The sequence below is a fragment of the Emys orbicularis genome, chromosome 7, assembly GCF_028017835.1.
Source record: "Emys orbicularis isolate rEmyOrb1 chromosome 7, rEmyOrb1.hap1, whole genome shotgun sequence".
Lineage (NCBI taxonomy): Eukaryota > Metazoa > Chordata > Testudines > Emydidae > Emys > Emys orbicularis.
Window position 1 is genome coordinate 89,899,904 of NC_088689.1, and position 17,729 is coordinate 89,917,632.

The 17,729-nt window shown below is 37.8% G+C and overlaps 1 protein-coding gene across 1 annotated transcript in view; it reads left to right on the forward strand.

Moving 5' to 3' along the window:
• The window catches only part of IARS1 (isoleucyl-tRNA synthetase 1), a 213,352-nt gene that overhangs the window by 194,167 nt on the left and 1,456 nt on the right, over positions 1-17,729 (forward strand). Inside the window, exons 32-34 of the mRNA XM_065408763.1 lie at positions 4,488-4,613; positions 10,344-10,487; positions 11,591-11,743. Coding sequence (XP_065264835.1) covers positions 4,488-4,613; positions 10,344-10,487; positions 11,591-11,743 — 423 coding nt within the window. The remainder of the gene's footprint in view (positions 1-4,487; positions 4,614-10,343; positions 10,488-11,590; positions 11,744-17,729) is intronic.

Below are 17,729 nucleotides of genomic sequence, written 5' to 3' on the forward strand. Positions count from 1 at the left end.
CACAGGTAGGGACACACCCAGCTGTAGAATCACACAGAGTCTGCAATCAGCTCTGTGTGGGAAGACTCGGTTCAGGGAATTGCCCAGCACGCTGGTGCACACACCCTCTGGAGTGTAAACCCAAAATTATATTGTCTTGTATTGTATAGAGATATATACAACGTAAGCTCATGAAATTCGCCACTCCCTCAATGTGGAGGAAGATATGCACAGCTTTTTGCCCCTTCCCCCCGCCTCCCAATTATGAATTGCAAAAACTGGGTTTAGAATAAACAAAAAAAAAAACCAACAAGTTTATTAACTACAAAAGGTAAATTTTAAGTGATTATAAGGGATAGCAAACAGGACAAAGCAGATTACTGAGCAAATAAAACAAGACATGCAAACTAGGCTTAATACATTAAAGAAATTTGGCTACAAATAGTAAGGTCTCACCCTAAATGTTGTTTGATGCAGGTTGCAGAGTTTCTTGAAGGTAAACTGCACTGCTTGCAGCGTAAATCTCCAGGGATTCCTTTTACAGGCTGACCTTTCTCACCTGGGCTCAGCCCCTAGCCCCCCTCATCTTAGTTCCTTTGTTTCTTCTGATGTTTTCAGCAGCCTTTCTTCCTGGGCGGGGAGGCAGTGGAGAAGAGCCAAGATTAACTCACTCCCCAGCCTTAAATAGGATTTGCATATGTCAGGAATTCTTTGTTTCCCATCCTGTGGAAAAATACCAGCATTTTAAGATAGTATCCAGTACCAGGTGACATGATCACATGACCCTGCAGTGTCAAAGCAGCATCCCAAGAAACTTCTCAGGAGGGAGAGAGATTAGTATCTTCAAAGTCCTGTTGTCCTTCCTAATGGCCCATCCAGGCTGATTTCATATTGTCTGGTGGGCGTTCCCCAAGTACACACACAGTTGTAATTGTTACATAGTCAATATTTCTAACTTCAGATACAGAAATGATACATGCATACAAATTGGTTAATCACATTCAGTAAATCATAACCTTTCTAATGATACTTCACCTGACCCATCTTGCATAAAACATATCTTAGTTATGCCATATTCATATCATAACAATATTTCTATGAAGAATATGGAGTGTAATGTCAGAGCCGGTTACAAAAGTGCCACGCGAACAGCTGTGCTCACTTTCAGGTGACATTGTAAATAAGAAGGGGGCAGGATTATCTCCCATAAATGTAAACAAACTGGTTTGTTTTAGTGAATGGCTGAACAAGAAGTAGGACTGAATGTAATTGCAGGAGCTGATGTTTTACATTGTTTTGTTTTTGAGTGCGGTTATGTAAAAAAAAATTTGTACATTTGTAAGTTGCACTTTAACAATAAAGAGATTGCACTACAGTACTTGTATGAGGTGAATTGAAAAATACTATTTTTGTTAAAAGAACAGGAGTACTTGTGGCACCTTAGAGCCTAACAAATTTATTTGAGCATAAGCTTTCGTGGGCTAAAACCCACTTCATCGGATGCATGCAGTGGAAAATACAGTATATATATACATATATATACAGAGAACATGAAACAATGGGTGTTACCATACACACTATAACGAGAGTGATGAGTTAAGGTGAGTTGTTATCAGCAGGAGAGAAAAAAATACTTTTTGTAGTGGTAATCAAAATGGCCTATTTCTAGCAGTTGACAAGGTGGTGTGAGGAACCGTGGGGGGGGGGAAATAAACATGGGGAAATAGTTTTACTTTGTGTAATGACCCATCCACTCCCAGTCTTTATTCAAGCCTAATTTAATGGTGTCCAATTTGCAAATTTATTCCAGTTCAGCAGTCTCTCGTTGGAGTCTGTTTTTGAAGTTTTGTTGTTGTAATATTGCGACTTTTAGGTGTGTAATCGAGTGACCAGGGAGATTGAAGTGTTCTCCAACTGGTTTTTGAATGTTATAATTCTTGACGTCTGATTTGTGTCCATTTATTCTTTTATGTAGAGACTGTCCAGTTTGGCCAATGTACATGGCAGAGGGGCATTGCTGGCACATGATGGCATATATCACATTGGTAGATGTGCAGGTGAACAAGCCTCTGATAGCGTGGCTGATGTGATTAGGTCCTATGATGGTGTCCCCTGAATAGATATGTGGACAGAGTTGGCAACGGGGTGTGTTGCAAGGATAGGTTCCTGGGTTAGTGTTTTTGTTGTGTGGTGTGTGGTTGCTGGTGAGTATTTGCTTCAGGATTGGGGGCTGTCTGTAAGCAAGGACTGGCCTGTTTCCCAAGATCTGTGAGAGTGATGGATCGTCCTTCAGGATAGGTTGTATATCCTTGATGATGCGCTGGAGAGGTTTTATTTGGGAGCTGAAGGTGACGGCTAGTTCTGCCAACTCTGATATTATATAAAAATATATTTTTATTTTTATTATATAAAAATAATATCTTCCTACTGTATTTTCCACTGCATGCATCCGATGAAGTGGGTTTTAGCCCACGAAAGCTTATGCTCTAATAAATTTGTTAGTCTCTAAGGTGCCACAAGTACTCCTGTTCTTTTTGCGGATACAGACTAACACGGCTGCTACTCTGAAACCTATTTTTGTTGATCTTTTTAACGGTGCAATTATTTGTGATAAAAATAATATAAAGGGAGCACTGTACACTTTGTATTCTGTGTTGTAATTGAAATCAGGGCCGGCTCCAGCATTTTTGCCACCCCAAGCAAAAAAATAAAAATAAAAAAAAGCCGCGATCGGCGGCGGCAATTGAGAAAAAAAAAAAAAGCCGTGATCAGCGGCGGCAGTTCAGTGGCAGGTCCTTCGCTCCTAGAGGGAGTGAGGGACCTGCCACCCCCAAATTGCCGCAGGTGCTGCCCCTCTCCCTTGGCCGCCCCAAGCACCTGCTTGTTATGCTGGTGCCTGGAGCCGGCCCTGATTGAAATCAATATATTTTAAAATGTAGAAAAATATCTAAAATATTTATGATAAATTTCAATTGGTATACTGTTGTTGTTTAACAGTGTGATTAAAACTGCAATTAATCACAATTAATTTTTTTAATCCAGTTAATTTTGTTTTGAGTTAATTGCTTGAGTTAACTGTGATTAATTGACAGCCCTGGAAATAATGCATTCACAACTATCTGGTGGCGTTCTAGGGCTCAGATTTGGTTTTATTCAGTGATATCACCCATAGCAGTGAAATATATGTTCCTTCAGGCTACCATAACCTAAGCTGTGGTACTCACTTGACTGATGCCTGATAGGGAAGTACACTAATAAATCCAATACAAGATTAAACATGGTTTTTTGAAGACTTCCGTTCTTTAAAGTGTATAAGATTTTTCTGAGTTCAAATATGATGTCAGTCTCCAAGGGACACAGAGATTCATCCTGAGAGGAGCATACCCAAAATGCCAGCTGGGATATTGCAGCTCCCATAATATACTGAAAATAATTGGATTTTGGGTATTGAACTATTTTGTTTTTGAAATGATGGCAGTATTTTGAGGTGATAGCTTAAATCTCCTTTTAAAGGTCTCTGAGAGGGTCTTTTGTGTTTTAATTGAACTTAAATGCTAAATTTGTGATGGAACACCGATTTAACTTTTACTGTATTCATGTTGACACACTTTCTTAATAGAAATCTGTAGCATAAAACAGTGTCTGTATACAGGGCAAAATACTGTATGTCTATAGAGCATCACTATTTAGGACTTTACCCTGTATGTGCTTAGAAGAGTGATCAAGCTGCCAGTTAATTGTAAACCACTCCTGCATTTGGCACATCAGTTACTTTCACTTAATTTCAAATATAATGCACCATGCCATCATTGAATATATACATAAATAATTGATTTGATTTGATTATAGTCTCTTTATTTAATTTGCATGCATGTACATCTCCCTGGTAGATTAATATGCAAACCAATCTCCTGCATGTGCTAGATTTTAATGAGTGCATATTGCATTTAATATACATTCAATGTATATTTTTGGGTTGTATATTGATTTATCCAATACAATATAAAACATTTGCACACAGGATTTTGATGTAGCAAAGGAGCACATTTGTATTTACATTTGTCAAGAAATACCCAAATTGTCTACATCGCATATAAATAAGTATGTATTTGTACTGTTATTTTGTTACTAAGATGGCATCATGCATAAATATTTGCTTCCTTTAAGATTTAAATTTCTGTCAAAATGTATAGGATTATTGCAGCTGATTAAAGCTACTGAAAGACACCCACACAAATTCTTCAATGGAGATTAGATTTCTTTTAACTAAACCTATCCAGAAACAGGGTTTTTTTTCCCTCTTATAATGGGCTTAATTTAAGAAAAGAGGAGACCCATAGTTCATATTCCTGGGATAAAGAAATGTGAGAGACATTTTTTTTCATTCACTATAATCAGTATTGGTTTTACATAATATAGCAAACCAATTCTAAGTAGTTCATCATTGCAACATACAAACTCATTTCTTAAATTACATTTTAATTCTTCATTTTTGTTTTTATTTTTAGATGGTGTGTTGCTGTTGGAAAATCCAAAAGGAGATAATAAATTAAACTATACTAAACTTGTAGATGCTGTGTCGTGCATTTTTGGCCTTAAAAATTCAAAGCTGTCAGTTTTCAATGGAAAATCAGGTACATGGTGTTTGAGGATGAAAGCTGAGGAAGTGCATACAGTAGCAATTCAGTTGATTTTCAAAGAATGTCATTGGCAGCTTGTATCATTTATTGTATCATTTTCTCAGATTGTGTGTATGAAGTTTCTAAAAAAGAGCTCCTGGGAAGTATGCCCAGTATTCTAGGGCTGATTTTTACTAAGCATATGAGAATGTGTTTATAGATAGTTTACAGTTATAAACAATCTAAATGGTTTTAAAAGTTCCTGTTAAATGGTGTTCATCACTTTTGTTATGCTATCCATTTCCAATTTGTATTTCTTTTTCAGTTCTCATTAGGATGAAATTTCATCTATTTCAGAAAGCATTTTCATTGGTTTAGTACTGTACCATGAGTTGGCAAGCTGCCATGAAATATAGTTGCATGATTTTGCAAATACACTAATAGATGGAGTTAGAACTTAAATTGAGTACAAACTGATTTTCCTTTTTAGTCACATTCTTTGCTGTTGCCATACTTTTGTATTTTACAGCAGAGCAGTTTGAAGATCTCCAGACTTCTTCTGTTAGAGAACAATTTATTTTGAAAATATTTTTGTAGGATTGAATTTGTGTTCAGACTCTGTAAACAAATGAAAATGTAAAGTGCACTTTATGGGTTATGTACAGAGCACACATAATTTAGCAAGCATAACAGAGATAAAGTGGCTGATACAACAGAAACTAAACACTGAAAAATGTTGCAATTCGTGACCATGATACCTTAGCAAACAAACTAGCTTTATTTTCTTGTCTCTGAGATCAAGATTCTGTTTTATGATAAGTTTACATTTTGTATTCTGTTGTATTAGAATTAAGGGACAATTGATTGGCTGGTAGTGTAAAGACCCTAAGTAACCAAACCACTCAGTGAATAAATCAAAAAAGAGAAAAGAAGTGGCTGCAGCAAAGTAAAAACTTTGATTAGCAAGAATTGGAAATTTATTTTTATAGTATATTAGTGAGTTCTTTATAGACATGTCACCTTGAGTAGTATTGCTCTAGAGAGTTTTAAAAACTGAAGCATTTAAAGTTAATATGGATTCTACAAATTAGACTATTCAAGGTTCAACAGGCGTGGATATAAAGGAAACCTGAAGACAGTGTTTGCAAAATTGACAGAGGTCAATGTTTATGGAAAGCTTATTTTGTAGCTTTAAAATATAAGGGGGAGATGGAGGTAATAATTTGATCATTGTGAATGGAAAGTATGAACAGTTGCCTTAAAATTCCTACAAGGCTATTAGGAGCAGAAGTTTGTACCCATACATTACATCACTGGACCAGTAACTTGCCTTAGACCTGTATCCCCACCATTTTTTTTCTTACATTTTTGCCTTTCCTGTTTCTCATTCCCTGAAAAAATATTTTTATCTTCATGTCTTTAGTAGAATGTCTTTGGGGTACCCACACTGAGCCTCTCTATCTGACACACTCCATTTGCCTTATTCAGCTTGTTAATAGCCAGAATGCTTAAAGCGGTTGGTTGCACAGAACCAAGTGGAATATTTCTACCATATGAAAAGAGTACTCTGCTGTTCAGGATTGCTTAACAAGACCATCTAAAATAAAGTTGGCTGTGGAAGAAAACCTTTCCTTAAAATAATTTTCCAAATAGCAGCAGTGTGGTGTATTTGGAACGAGAACAAAATCAAAGTAGTCTGGTGTGAAGTTGTAGAGATAAGTAGTCGGTAGAACCATAGTTTACCAGAATGCCCTTCCCCCCCGCTTCACATCCTATAGTCTGAGGTGGTTGTGCGGGCTTTGTCTGGGTCAGCAGAGGAAGGAAAACCCTTGCCTCCTTCAAGGATTGTGCCTGCCTCTGGGCTTGAGGAGGGGGGCTCTGTGGCTGATTGGTTGGACAGAAGGGTGCAGAATTCTATTTGCTCCCAAGGGGAGGATTTATAAGCCCTTCCCCTTGTCCAAGGGTACCATTCTGCTCAGGGAAGATACCCTCTCCCCATCTCTCCACGATATTAAGGTAGGGCTGGGTTTTGTGGGATTGCTCTGGGAATCGTGCTAACTGCCTTTTTGGAGTTAGGAAGGAATTTTTCCCTCACTGCCAGATTGGTCTGGATAAGGTGGGTTTTCTTGCCTTCCCCTCAGGGACATAGTGGGTAGGTTAGACTGTAAAATTAATTTTGTTGCTACTTGACAGGAGTCCAATTAAGGTGATTGTTCAGTGATGGGTCTGGTATCTCCTAAAGAAGGTGGGGAATGGGGTTGGGGCACCTTATGTCTTGTACAGCAAGGACACAGCCCTCTCTTCCCCAGACACTTAACCCTTGTATGAGGCGAGGGTGGTGGGGCCCCAGGACAATGCTGGGATCGAGGAGGGTGAGGGCTAACAGCAGCCTTCAACCAGATGGAATAGGTTACAAAGAAAGGATGACCTGAACTGAACAAGTTATTGCTGGATAATTCTCAGATGTGTTCCTTAATGAAGCTGTGGTCTAGTTAAATCACATTCTTGATATCTAGTCTTTCCTCCTGTGGTGTCTGGGACAAAGGGCCTCAGCAGAATGAAGCTGACAGCCATTTAAAATGAAAAGTATTTTTTTTAACAGTTAAGATAAAATGTACACATTGTGCAGTTGTGGATAGGCTAAATTTTTGCCCCTTGGGGGGTGGTTTGGCCTAGAATGAGAAGGACTGTGGTTTTGGGAAGTCCATCTTACTGCCAGTCCCAGTTGAGTGGCTGTGCTTTCCTACTACAAACCTCAGCTCTCAGGCTGAACTGAAGGTTTTTTAAAAGCTTTAATATTGATGTACAATGATGGTTTGTGATTTTTCACACTTTTTCACAAGTATGTGACAATATTGGATTCTGTCTACTCTGAAAGACTGGAAAAAAAAAAAAGGAAATGGTGACAATATTGCAGATGGAGAGTTGTCTCTGTGTTGACATGGCAATGGCCCTGTGATGCAAAATACTAGAGTTACTTGAAAGATAAATCACAGTTTCTGTCACTCATGCTTGTCCACCTCCTACCTGGATTATTCCAGCTATCCAGTATTACTGTGAGCTCCTTGGGCCATGTCTCTTACTTGTTCTGTAAAACACCTTGCACATTGAAGGTGCTATATAATTAATACATAGTAATCATGGGTTTAGTGCATGGCAGTGCTAGGCACAGCTGCTCTAGCTTCATGCAGCTTAAAAATAACTGCTGCTAGGTCTCTCTACGTTATAAATTCTTTTCACTAAGTATTGTGCATTAGTGACTTGATTTTTTTTTCTGCTTTGTTTGAAAAATAACTGTTAACCCTCTAGAGACAGCAGACACATACACATGTAAACACATCCCCTTCAGCATTCAGTTTGCTGGAATATGCTAACATAAAATTTAAGTTTAGCTTTAATCTGGCTGAAATCTGCCAGTTTCATGAGAAACCAGGGAATTTTGTGCATTTCTTTATTGCCTAATGATCTTGTGGAATATTTTGTTTCCTTGTATACTTGCTGTTGCATCAAATATTCCCCCTGATCTTTGGAGTAAGATGTACCATACCATTAGTTCCACATTAAAATGAAATGAAATGAGCCGACAGAAGCAATACACTTGTCGGAACATATTAACCAAGAGGAATACAGCTGAAGGTGCTGTGTCATCACCAAGTGGTGAGGGTCATTGGTAAGGTTTGTCATTGTCTGATTCAGCATTTTGAAGGGAAAACTTAGCCATATCAGCTTTAGTGAAGTCCACTGACTTAGTGTTCTAAATTATTTATCCCTTCTATGGTCTCATTTTACCAGTGTCAGGATGTTTTAGTATCTTAAAATCTTTGGTTTTTCAGTTAGTGGCTTAGTTGGGAAAATACTTTTTTGTTCCAAGTGTTATACCCATAAGCTTAGATATTTACTGTGAGTAGCTGAAAGCCCATGCTGTCTCATAGGTGTAATTTTAAAGTTATATATGATATTTTTAAAGCCAAAAATGGCTGAGAACTTTAAATAGTTGGATAGTAACAGACCATGAAGCCCAGTGATGTTTGAAGCTGGTGATGTTCTAAGCAAAAAGAGCTCACAACCATGCTTGTAGCTCAAGGGTTCTCCTTTTTTTTTTTCTGAGCCCCTCCCCTCACTCGCCCCCTCCCCCCCAACATGCAATAAAAATTCCATGGCCCACCTGTGCCACAACAACTGTTTTTCACTAGATTAAAAGCCAGGGCTGGCATTAGGGGTAGCAAGCAGAGCAACTGCCCAGGGCCCCATGCCCCCGTGAAGCTAGGTTGCTTGGGCTTTGGCTTCAGCTGCTGTTGTGGCTGTTTCCATCACTTCACACCAATTCAGCAGACATTCTGGGCTTCAGAGTGATATTTAGGGTCATTGTTTTGCTGGTTGTGTTCATGTATGGGTGGCTGTGTTTGATTTATGTCTTGGAGGTTTGTGTTGATTTATGTGGGCGGCTTTAGGGTGCATGGGTGTGACAGTTGGGCCAAGTAATCCACTGTTTGTGCAAGACTTCCTCATACGCTCATGAAACTTTTGCATGCAACTTAGCTCAACCAATCACCACCCTCACTCTACAGTTATCTCTGATATCATAATAGTTTAGGACTCTTGGCATGTCATAGATTCTTGTCTTACAGTATCTGTACACTGCATGAGTGTAATTCATTAAGTCAAAATGGCTGAGAACTAAAAAATTGGAGGGTAGCAGAAAAGAAAACGCAGTGATAATTCAACCTGGTGATATTCTGCACAAAGAGAGTTCTCAGCCATGCTCGTAGCTGCTTCCATCATTTCACACTGACACAATAGACATTTTAGGCTTCAGAGTGACATTCCTGGAATCTTATTATATAGATACGTATATGGGCTTGTCTACATGGAAACAATGCACGGCATGCTAGTGTACTGTTGATTCACAGCCCGACTTTGCTACACACTGAGTCTCCACGTAGTCAAGCTCTGCTTGTTAAAAGCTTGAGTGACATGTGAGTCACCTCTCTCTGAGAGATGCCAGGCCACGTGCTTCTCAAAAAGGGGGCATGAGAAAGTAAACGTTTTAGTTGTTGCTCTTTGACTCTGTTTTGGGTATTACATGCGAATGCCAAGGGCTTCATACACGATCAAATCATTTTATTAGCCACTGCCTTTGCATTAATTGGCACCTGGAGCATCAGAAAAATATCTTGAATAAACCATTGTCTAAAACATGTTCTATGATGCTTCAGCTAACAAAATTGAGATAGAAGCAAAGACTTTAAAGTTTTAATTTGATGATTTGGAAATGGCTGGTACAAAGGAATCATTGCTGGCTTATTATAAACTATCAAGCAAAATTTTTATTTATTGTGTGTATATATAGTTATGATTCTAGAAGTTGACCTGCCGAGTGAGTGAGTTTCCTGGTTTTCCTGTACTAGGGCTGCACTTCTAAGTGACATCATCTTAACTTCCCAGCCTCTTATACAATCTTCGAAGTTTTTTGCACTATAGTGCTGTTGTGCATTCTGAGCCCATTATGCTTGACATGCTAATTTCCATAGCAGATGAGATACTTTGTTTTATGATACAAAGTATCTCTTAACTCACTGCACAAGTTCACTTACGCTTTTCAGAATGAAGAAATATATCTCTCTTGAGAAAGGAAATCATTTCTGTAATGGAAACAGTAGCTAGAAATACTCTGTCGGTTAATCAGATGAGAGCTAGATGTTAGTTAGCCTGTAATGGCCTGACTGGTTTCATTTTTCATTTCAGAACTGTTGAGCAACACTGACTTACTGAGTCTCAGTGGAAAGACTCTTCATGTGACATCAGGGTCAGCCCCTGCTTTGATCAATATCCATGATACCCTCCTCTGCCAGTATATCAACTTACAGCTAGTGAATGCAAAACCACAAGGTACTGTATGTAGGATATTTCTCATTTCAGTTACCAGTTTTATCTGCTGTAATTTAAGTTTTGGACAACACTGTTCACTTGAGATCTATACATATGTTTGGGTTGGTAGTTGGTGTGTTCTACTTATTGTATCCCATATAATAGAAACTTTCTAATGTACAAAGTGGAAGTTGAGTTTTAGTTTTTCCTCACCTTTGAAAAAGGGGAAAAGATAAGTTGAGAGAGGGGATGATGGTCTTATTGGCATTTAAATATGAGTTTCAGAATTGTTCTCCTATTTCTAACTATTGGTTTGCATATGCAAAACTTGTTCTAAAAGGCTACAAGCCTAAAATTGACTTGAAAAGGCCAGCTTCTCTTGTAATGGGATTATCACTGAGTGCATGATGCAGGAATCAAAACCACTGCTTATACACGGATTTAAGAACTAGGGGAATTATTTCATTATCAATCTAGAGATCAAGATGTGTGTATAATTTGGTTTCTTGTTCATTAATCCCATTGTACGCTCATTACTTTGCCTCCCCTCCCTCATTACTTTGCCTCCAAAAGACTTGCCTTTCCAGTGAAGGGTTTGTTTTAGGCCTGGTTTCTGTGCAAAGAACTGCCCTTATTCCTGCGTGGACTCCTTTTGAAGTCACTGGAAATCGGCGTGGGCTGACCCTGGGCAGAAAATAGGACCATGATCAGCAATATATTTGGTGTTTTTCCTTGAGCATTTATGATCTGTACTTCTGTGAAAGAGTAGATCACCTGTGTCACACTGAAATATTTGTTTTCCATAACCCCTCTTCAGCAACTGTGGCCTGCCCATTGTAGGGGAGCTAGTGATTTCCTTTCATTTGTTGATGTCCTCACAGAGTTCAGTGCTTATGGATTTATAGCTCAAAAAGACAACTTTCCAGCGATGACTCTGTGATAGATATTTGTTGTTGTATTTTAGCTTATACATGGGTAAGTGAATGCTATTAAGGAATGCAGTTGAGGAAACAGGTGAGTTGAAGGAACAAGTCCTAAGCTTATGGGTCAAGACAAATGCAAATGTGTAGTATGAGGCAATTTCCTCCACTCAGATTGCAATAATACACAATTTGTTTCCTTAGAGTGTCTGAAAGGAGTGGTGGGAACTCTTCTAATGGAAAACCCAGTTGGTCAGAATGGACTAACATATCAAGGTCTTCTCTATGAAACAGCAAAAGTGTTTGGTCTCAGGAGCAGGAGGCTAAAATTGTTCCTAGATGAAGCACAAACACAGGGTAAGTTACTTAATGCCTGAGTGTACTGTGGATTTTTTTGCTTATGTACTTTGTTTTTTCTCTTCAACAACAGCGACATATCCTTTTAATTGGATTCCAGTGGATTATTTTAGTTGCCTACAGTCTACATTTCTTTCTAATTATCTTGCCTGACAATTCATTGTTTTCTACTTAGTTTTTAAAATCCTTAGATTAGTATGTAAGTGTTTGCAATATCGGGGCCTTAGTGTGTTAATCAGACTTGAGTGCATCTGATCTGGGGTCTCAAACCTATATTTAATCAGTGTTAAATTTATTTCATCCAAAGTACATCATATACATACCAACAGAGAGTACTTTTCATGTAGTAAAATTTTGCATGAGTAGTGCAGTTACATGCATTGGCTGAAATGGCTAAGAATAGTTCTCTAGGAGCCTCTTCAGTTGAAATTGAAAGGTCAGTCAGTAATGAAAATGTTAGGTATGTACTGATGCGATGAGTAAATTTAAAAAGAAGTCTCTACTTAGAGGAAAAAAATAATTTAAATAGTAGCAGATCAGATTTTGAGAATCTGTTCTGCAGTAAACTGCACATTGTTATAGGACTGGCTTGATTTTTTTCTTTTGACGAAAGGGAATGGAGGAAAGGAGTATATCAGTATGGATCAGAGGAGGCATTTCAGAATTGTTGCATAGATTGGAATCCGAGCAAGTGACACTTTTTTCCCTGTTATTTTTCATTTTGAACAATTGATTCAGCATTACCCAGTTTAATTCCACCAGCCTGTGCTTTCACAATCATGAAGCACATCTACTGAGTTCATCTATGAATTGCTCACACTAATGTTCAAAGTAGTCCATTTGAGTCTGTGCTCAGTGTTAATATTTGCTAGTCTTCAAATATTATGAATGCTTTCATTGTATTGAGGTAAGTGTTTGGTTGTATTTGTGCACTTCAGAATCTGTTCTGGGGGAGACCATAACCCCAGAATTGTCTACTTGATGGGTTCTAGTCACTCCAAAATTATCATCTGAGCCAAGATTCAGGATCAGGAACATGATAGGCTTTAGTACTAGGTCATACTAGGTCTTGTTTCATGTGAACCACAAATACTGGTTATCCAAAAGATCTTTTCTTAAGTGAGATGGTTGTGAAATGTCGTAACTGTCCAATGCTAGTTTGAACTCATGCTAAAGATAATTTGCAGATTGATGTTAATGAATATAGAGGAATGAAAATTACCATCATTAAAGCACTGCAGAAGACATAAGAACAGAATATACCCTGCACAGTTTTAATTTGTGTAAATGTAGCTGTATATGAAATCTTGCTGACTAGAGAGAACACTGTCATTTGGCAGCAGTTGATGTTACACTTCATTGTTAAAACCTCATCTGTCATTGGTTTCTTTCAATGTTATTGCAGGGCAGAAAGATCTCAGTGCAACGAAAGATCAGTGTAGCTGCTCAAATAATTATCACAGAGAAAATACTGGCTTGAAATAGTAAAATAAATGAGAAAAACAATGTAATGTACAGTTATCCAGTATTGGAAGGAAAAAAATGAGGAATGATTTTAGACTTTTTTTTTTCTGCAGCAAAATATACCAGTACAGTAGCTAGTACATTTTTATAGTATAATTCCTACACAAATGAAAATGGATAGATTTACTCTTAAGGTTAAATAAAGTATAAATTAAGTTAAGGAAAGTCATACCATCCATCGATGGATAAACCATAATTTTTACATAACATGTAAATTTAAAATGTGCTGCAGTTTCTGTAAATACTCTTCTTTAAAGGCTAAAAGCCCTGATTGGAATATTCTCTAAATCATACCTGAGCCCCAAGAAGCATAGTACTTCCATTTGGTTTACAGGCTGATTTGTGTAGCTAACACACTATGTGTGTAATGGTTACAATTCTATTGTCTTGATTCAAGTTCTCACTTTCCTTTTCCCTATTAATATGATGTAATATAGGAAGTGATTTGGCAACACTTTTTATAGTATAAATACACAAATTGAGTTATATTACTCTAATTCTTTTTTATGACATCATTACATTAAATTATCTGCCACAATGAGCCAAGATCAATATCTAGCAAATGTTTTTAGAGAAAATAATTATTTTGGAGTAAATTATATTTTGGGGCTTCTGTAAATTTTTTAGTACAACTAATGGAAATGCATATTTCTGCAATTTTACTTATTTTTTTAACCATCTTTTTATCCATCTATCATTATAGCCACAACTCCAGAAAATGTTTAAAACTTTGAAATGGCAAACAGCAGCTCTGGTATTTCATAGTCTTGGAGAGTCTATTTTTTTTATTAACTCTTTAGGGCTACTTCTAATACAAAATAATAATTTACTCATTGGTAAATAGTTAAAGAACTTGATAAAATATCAGCTGGAATTGTAAAACTGCTGGTGCCAGGTGTTGGACTGTTTCTCACAGGCTGAACTGAGTTTTGAAAGTCTTGAAAAACTTTTTTTTTAAATGTTTTTGTGTCAAAGGAAGTGAGGGCATGCAGTTTCTTTTATAATTTTTTCGTTATGGAACTCCTGGAAAAATCTCTCAGAAATAAATGTTAGAATGGTAAGTTTTGCCTAAATAAGGCTTTCAGTTTACACTGATGGGCAAAGTATCTGAGACCTTAGAATTTCAACAGAGCTAGGAAAAGATTACTGTATACAGTTAAATGTTAACAGTTACAGTAAATCCTAATTGAAATATATTTGGTTTAGAACACAAGCCCTATCTAGTGTATTTTTATTTCATATTCCAAATTAAAACTATCTTACAATAATAAAGGGGAAGTTTTTGACTATTTCTTAATGAGGTTATGCATAGAGTAAGGTTACAGTGTACCTTTTAACCATGTGATGGTGATAATAAACCCATCTCAAGCAGGTATTATATAATCAATCATGTTCAAAAATAATTTAAAAAAAACTTTGGGACCAAGTTCACAATTTGAGTGACTTAGCAGTGAATTTGGCTTTACTCTGCTTCAGAATAATTCTTTTAAATTATTTTCTTAATGAGAGAATCTTTTGGGGGGGGGAGGGTGTAAGGGAGCTATTGAGGGGAAGAAGTGTTAATTGCTGAAATGAATTAGTGCCCTGACCCTATACCTTTTGTAATTTGGGTTTAAAATACTTAAAATGGAAGTCTGCTCTGAAAAGAGACTGTAAAAATGGCATCATGCAGGTCCATGATTTGTCTTGTTAATTCCATACAAAACTGTCTCAATTTACAAATAAAACATTTTTTAAAGACAGCCCTGCAGAGTCATCCTGGGCTCCGAGTGTTGAGCTTGGTTCTTTTCTTCCTGTGTGTCACCACTGGTCAAACAGAATCGGTATATTAGTTGCTTTGGTGCCAATAATTGTGTTGAGAAAAGCTCCCCCCTCGAAGGCTAATAGTTACCCAGGTGCACATCTAATTTGACCTGTGGCACCTGTATTACTGATGGTGATGCATGAGAAGGAAAGAATCCAGTTTGACTTTCAGCTCCCCAGGCAGTTATCTAAGCAAAAAGTAAATTTTAGTTGTAAAAGAAGCGCATTTGATGTAGACCAAGTGAGAGAGACAAACCGAAAACCCCACAATCACGAACAGAAGTGATGCACCTGTGGAGAATAACTGCCTGGAAAAGGATGGAAATTAGTCTTAAAATCAATTCAGAGACCATAGTTAGTATTTACAGGAGCATAAAGCAATCCTGTTTCATAGATGCAGCAGAGAGATTTGACAGGCTTGGCAATGTTTGTGAAACATCTGGCAAGATCTTCTACCATTCTGCTATCTGAAAGACCTATCCTTAGGTCAGGTAATATGCCTATCTCCAACCCTCCCCTACACTTGGGCCATAGCAAGCCACCACAATGGAAGAGCAGCTCTGAATTGATTTTAAGACTAATTTCCATCCTTTTCCAGGCAGTTATTCTCCACAGGTGCATCACTTCTGTTGGTGACATATATCTTCCTATTGTTCTCTGATAACAAGCACTTCTTACCATGGAATTTTGAAACATGTCCTCCTATCTGTAGAACATTCGTCACCAAATAATCCTTAGAATTCCATGTACATTGTTTTGGAAAGAAGATTTAAATGACCAATCTAGCACAGTGTGGAATACATTATTACACCTCTACCTCGATATAACTCTGTCCTCGGGAGCTAAAAAATCTTACCGCGTTATAGGTGAAACCACGTTATATTGAACTTGCTTTGATCCGCCTGAGTGCACAGCCCCGCCCCCCCGGAGCACTGCTTTACCACGTTATATCCGAATTCGTGTTATATCGGATCGCATTATATCGGGGTAGAGGTGTATATTTAACAAGACCGCTACACTAATCTATTTTAGCAATTGTTACTATAATCCCTGCCTTAAGTGTAAAACTCAGCTCTGATTTAGTTGTGGAGTCATGGTCCGTCCGGGAGTGCATAATAAGGCACTTAATTTCATTTGGTGCACTTAGTTTTTCATGGAAACCACCAACCTAGTGCAAAAGTTTGGTGGTTTTCAGTCAGCTTTGGTAATGAGGACCGTCCCTGCACTAATATTTTTTGACACCATTTTTAATTGGTCCTAAAAAACTTCCAAAATGTTAACTCTCTAGGCATGCCATCATGTAATGCCATGCTTCATGAAAACGGTGTAAAAAAGTACTGCTGCAGAAGATACATATGGGGTGTGGTGTCACAGTAATCTGAATCAGGTGAAAGCAGCAAAGAGTCCTGTGGCACCTTATAGACTAACAGACGTATTGGAGCATGAGCTTTCATGAGTGAATACCCACCTCGTCGGATGCATGTCACCCACGAAAGCTCATGCTCCAATACGTCTGTTAGTCTATAAGATGCCACAGGACTCTTTGCTGCTTTTACAGATCCAGACTAACACGGCTACCCCTCTGATACCTGAATCAGGTGGCTCAATATTATTTTTTCACATCAGAATGGTCTTAGATTCTTTTTCAAACAGGTAAAAATAGCCACTGAATAGTCAGGTGAGTTGTACCTGTGATACTGAGAGAAACTGATGTTCATCCAGGTAGCAGGACAGTGAACGCTGAACATGTATAAAATACAGAATATGAATCTAGCTGGTTTCATCACTGTAATTTTGCCCAGTTGTTGCGTGTAACTTATATTAAGTGTATATTATATTCTTAATCATTCAGAATATTAAATTGCTGCAGATTTTAGTGTGGGCATTCCTTCTAATGTTCCAGAATTGAAAGCTGTTTAGCTCAGCTGTCTCCTATGCTGAGGAGAATTGTTGTGGTGCGTTTGATACATTCCCTATATGCTCCTGCGAGAGAGGCCCTCTGCCTGTGCAGAGTCCCACTGAGCTTTATAGAACTCCACAGAGAAACAACGGTCCTGCTGTAACGAAGTGGGCTCTGACGGGACACTACTGAGAGTATCAATTCAGGACAAATTGCAGGACAAATTGCTTAGAGCAGGGAAGTCAGAGCCAAAAGCTAGGTGTCCTTTATTACTAAGGTGGTACAGAAGAAATTAATCCATCAGACTTCCATGAGACTGTTTTTTCTCTTAGTTTTGGTCACACTAATCCACCTCTCAAGTGCAGAGAGTTAGATAAAATGACATTTTCATTCTTTGTTCTGTGCTGTTTTTGTTTTCACTTCATCTTACAAAAGGAAATGGAAGACAGTGTACCTGTAGCATATGGCTTATTTAGGTATACTTCGCCACATGTATTTATAACTGACTCTTCTATTATTTGTTAAACTCTTTGTTTTTAAATATGTAGCAGGTATTATTTAATGGAAGGAGACTAAAATAAACATCTAAATGTGCTCACGTACAACTCACTTTCACTCTCTGACTACAGATTTTTTTTTTCCACCTAGTTTTCTCCCACCCCTTTTCTCTTTCTCTGAATGTTGTGTTCTTAGTAGCACTGAGCTCAGCTAAAGCTGCTTGGAGCAGGCAGCCATGTGGAGGAATGAATGTAAACACCT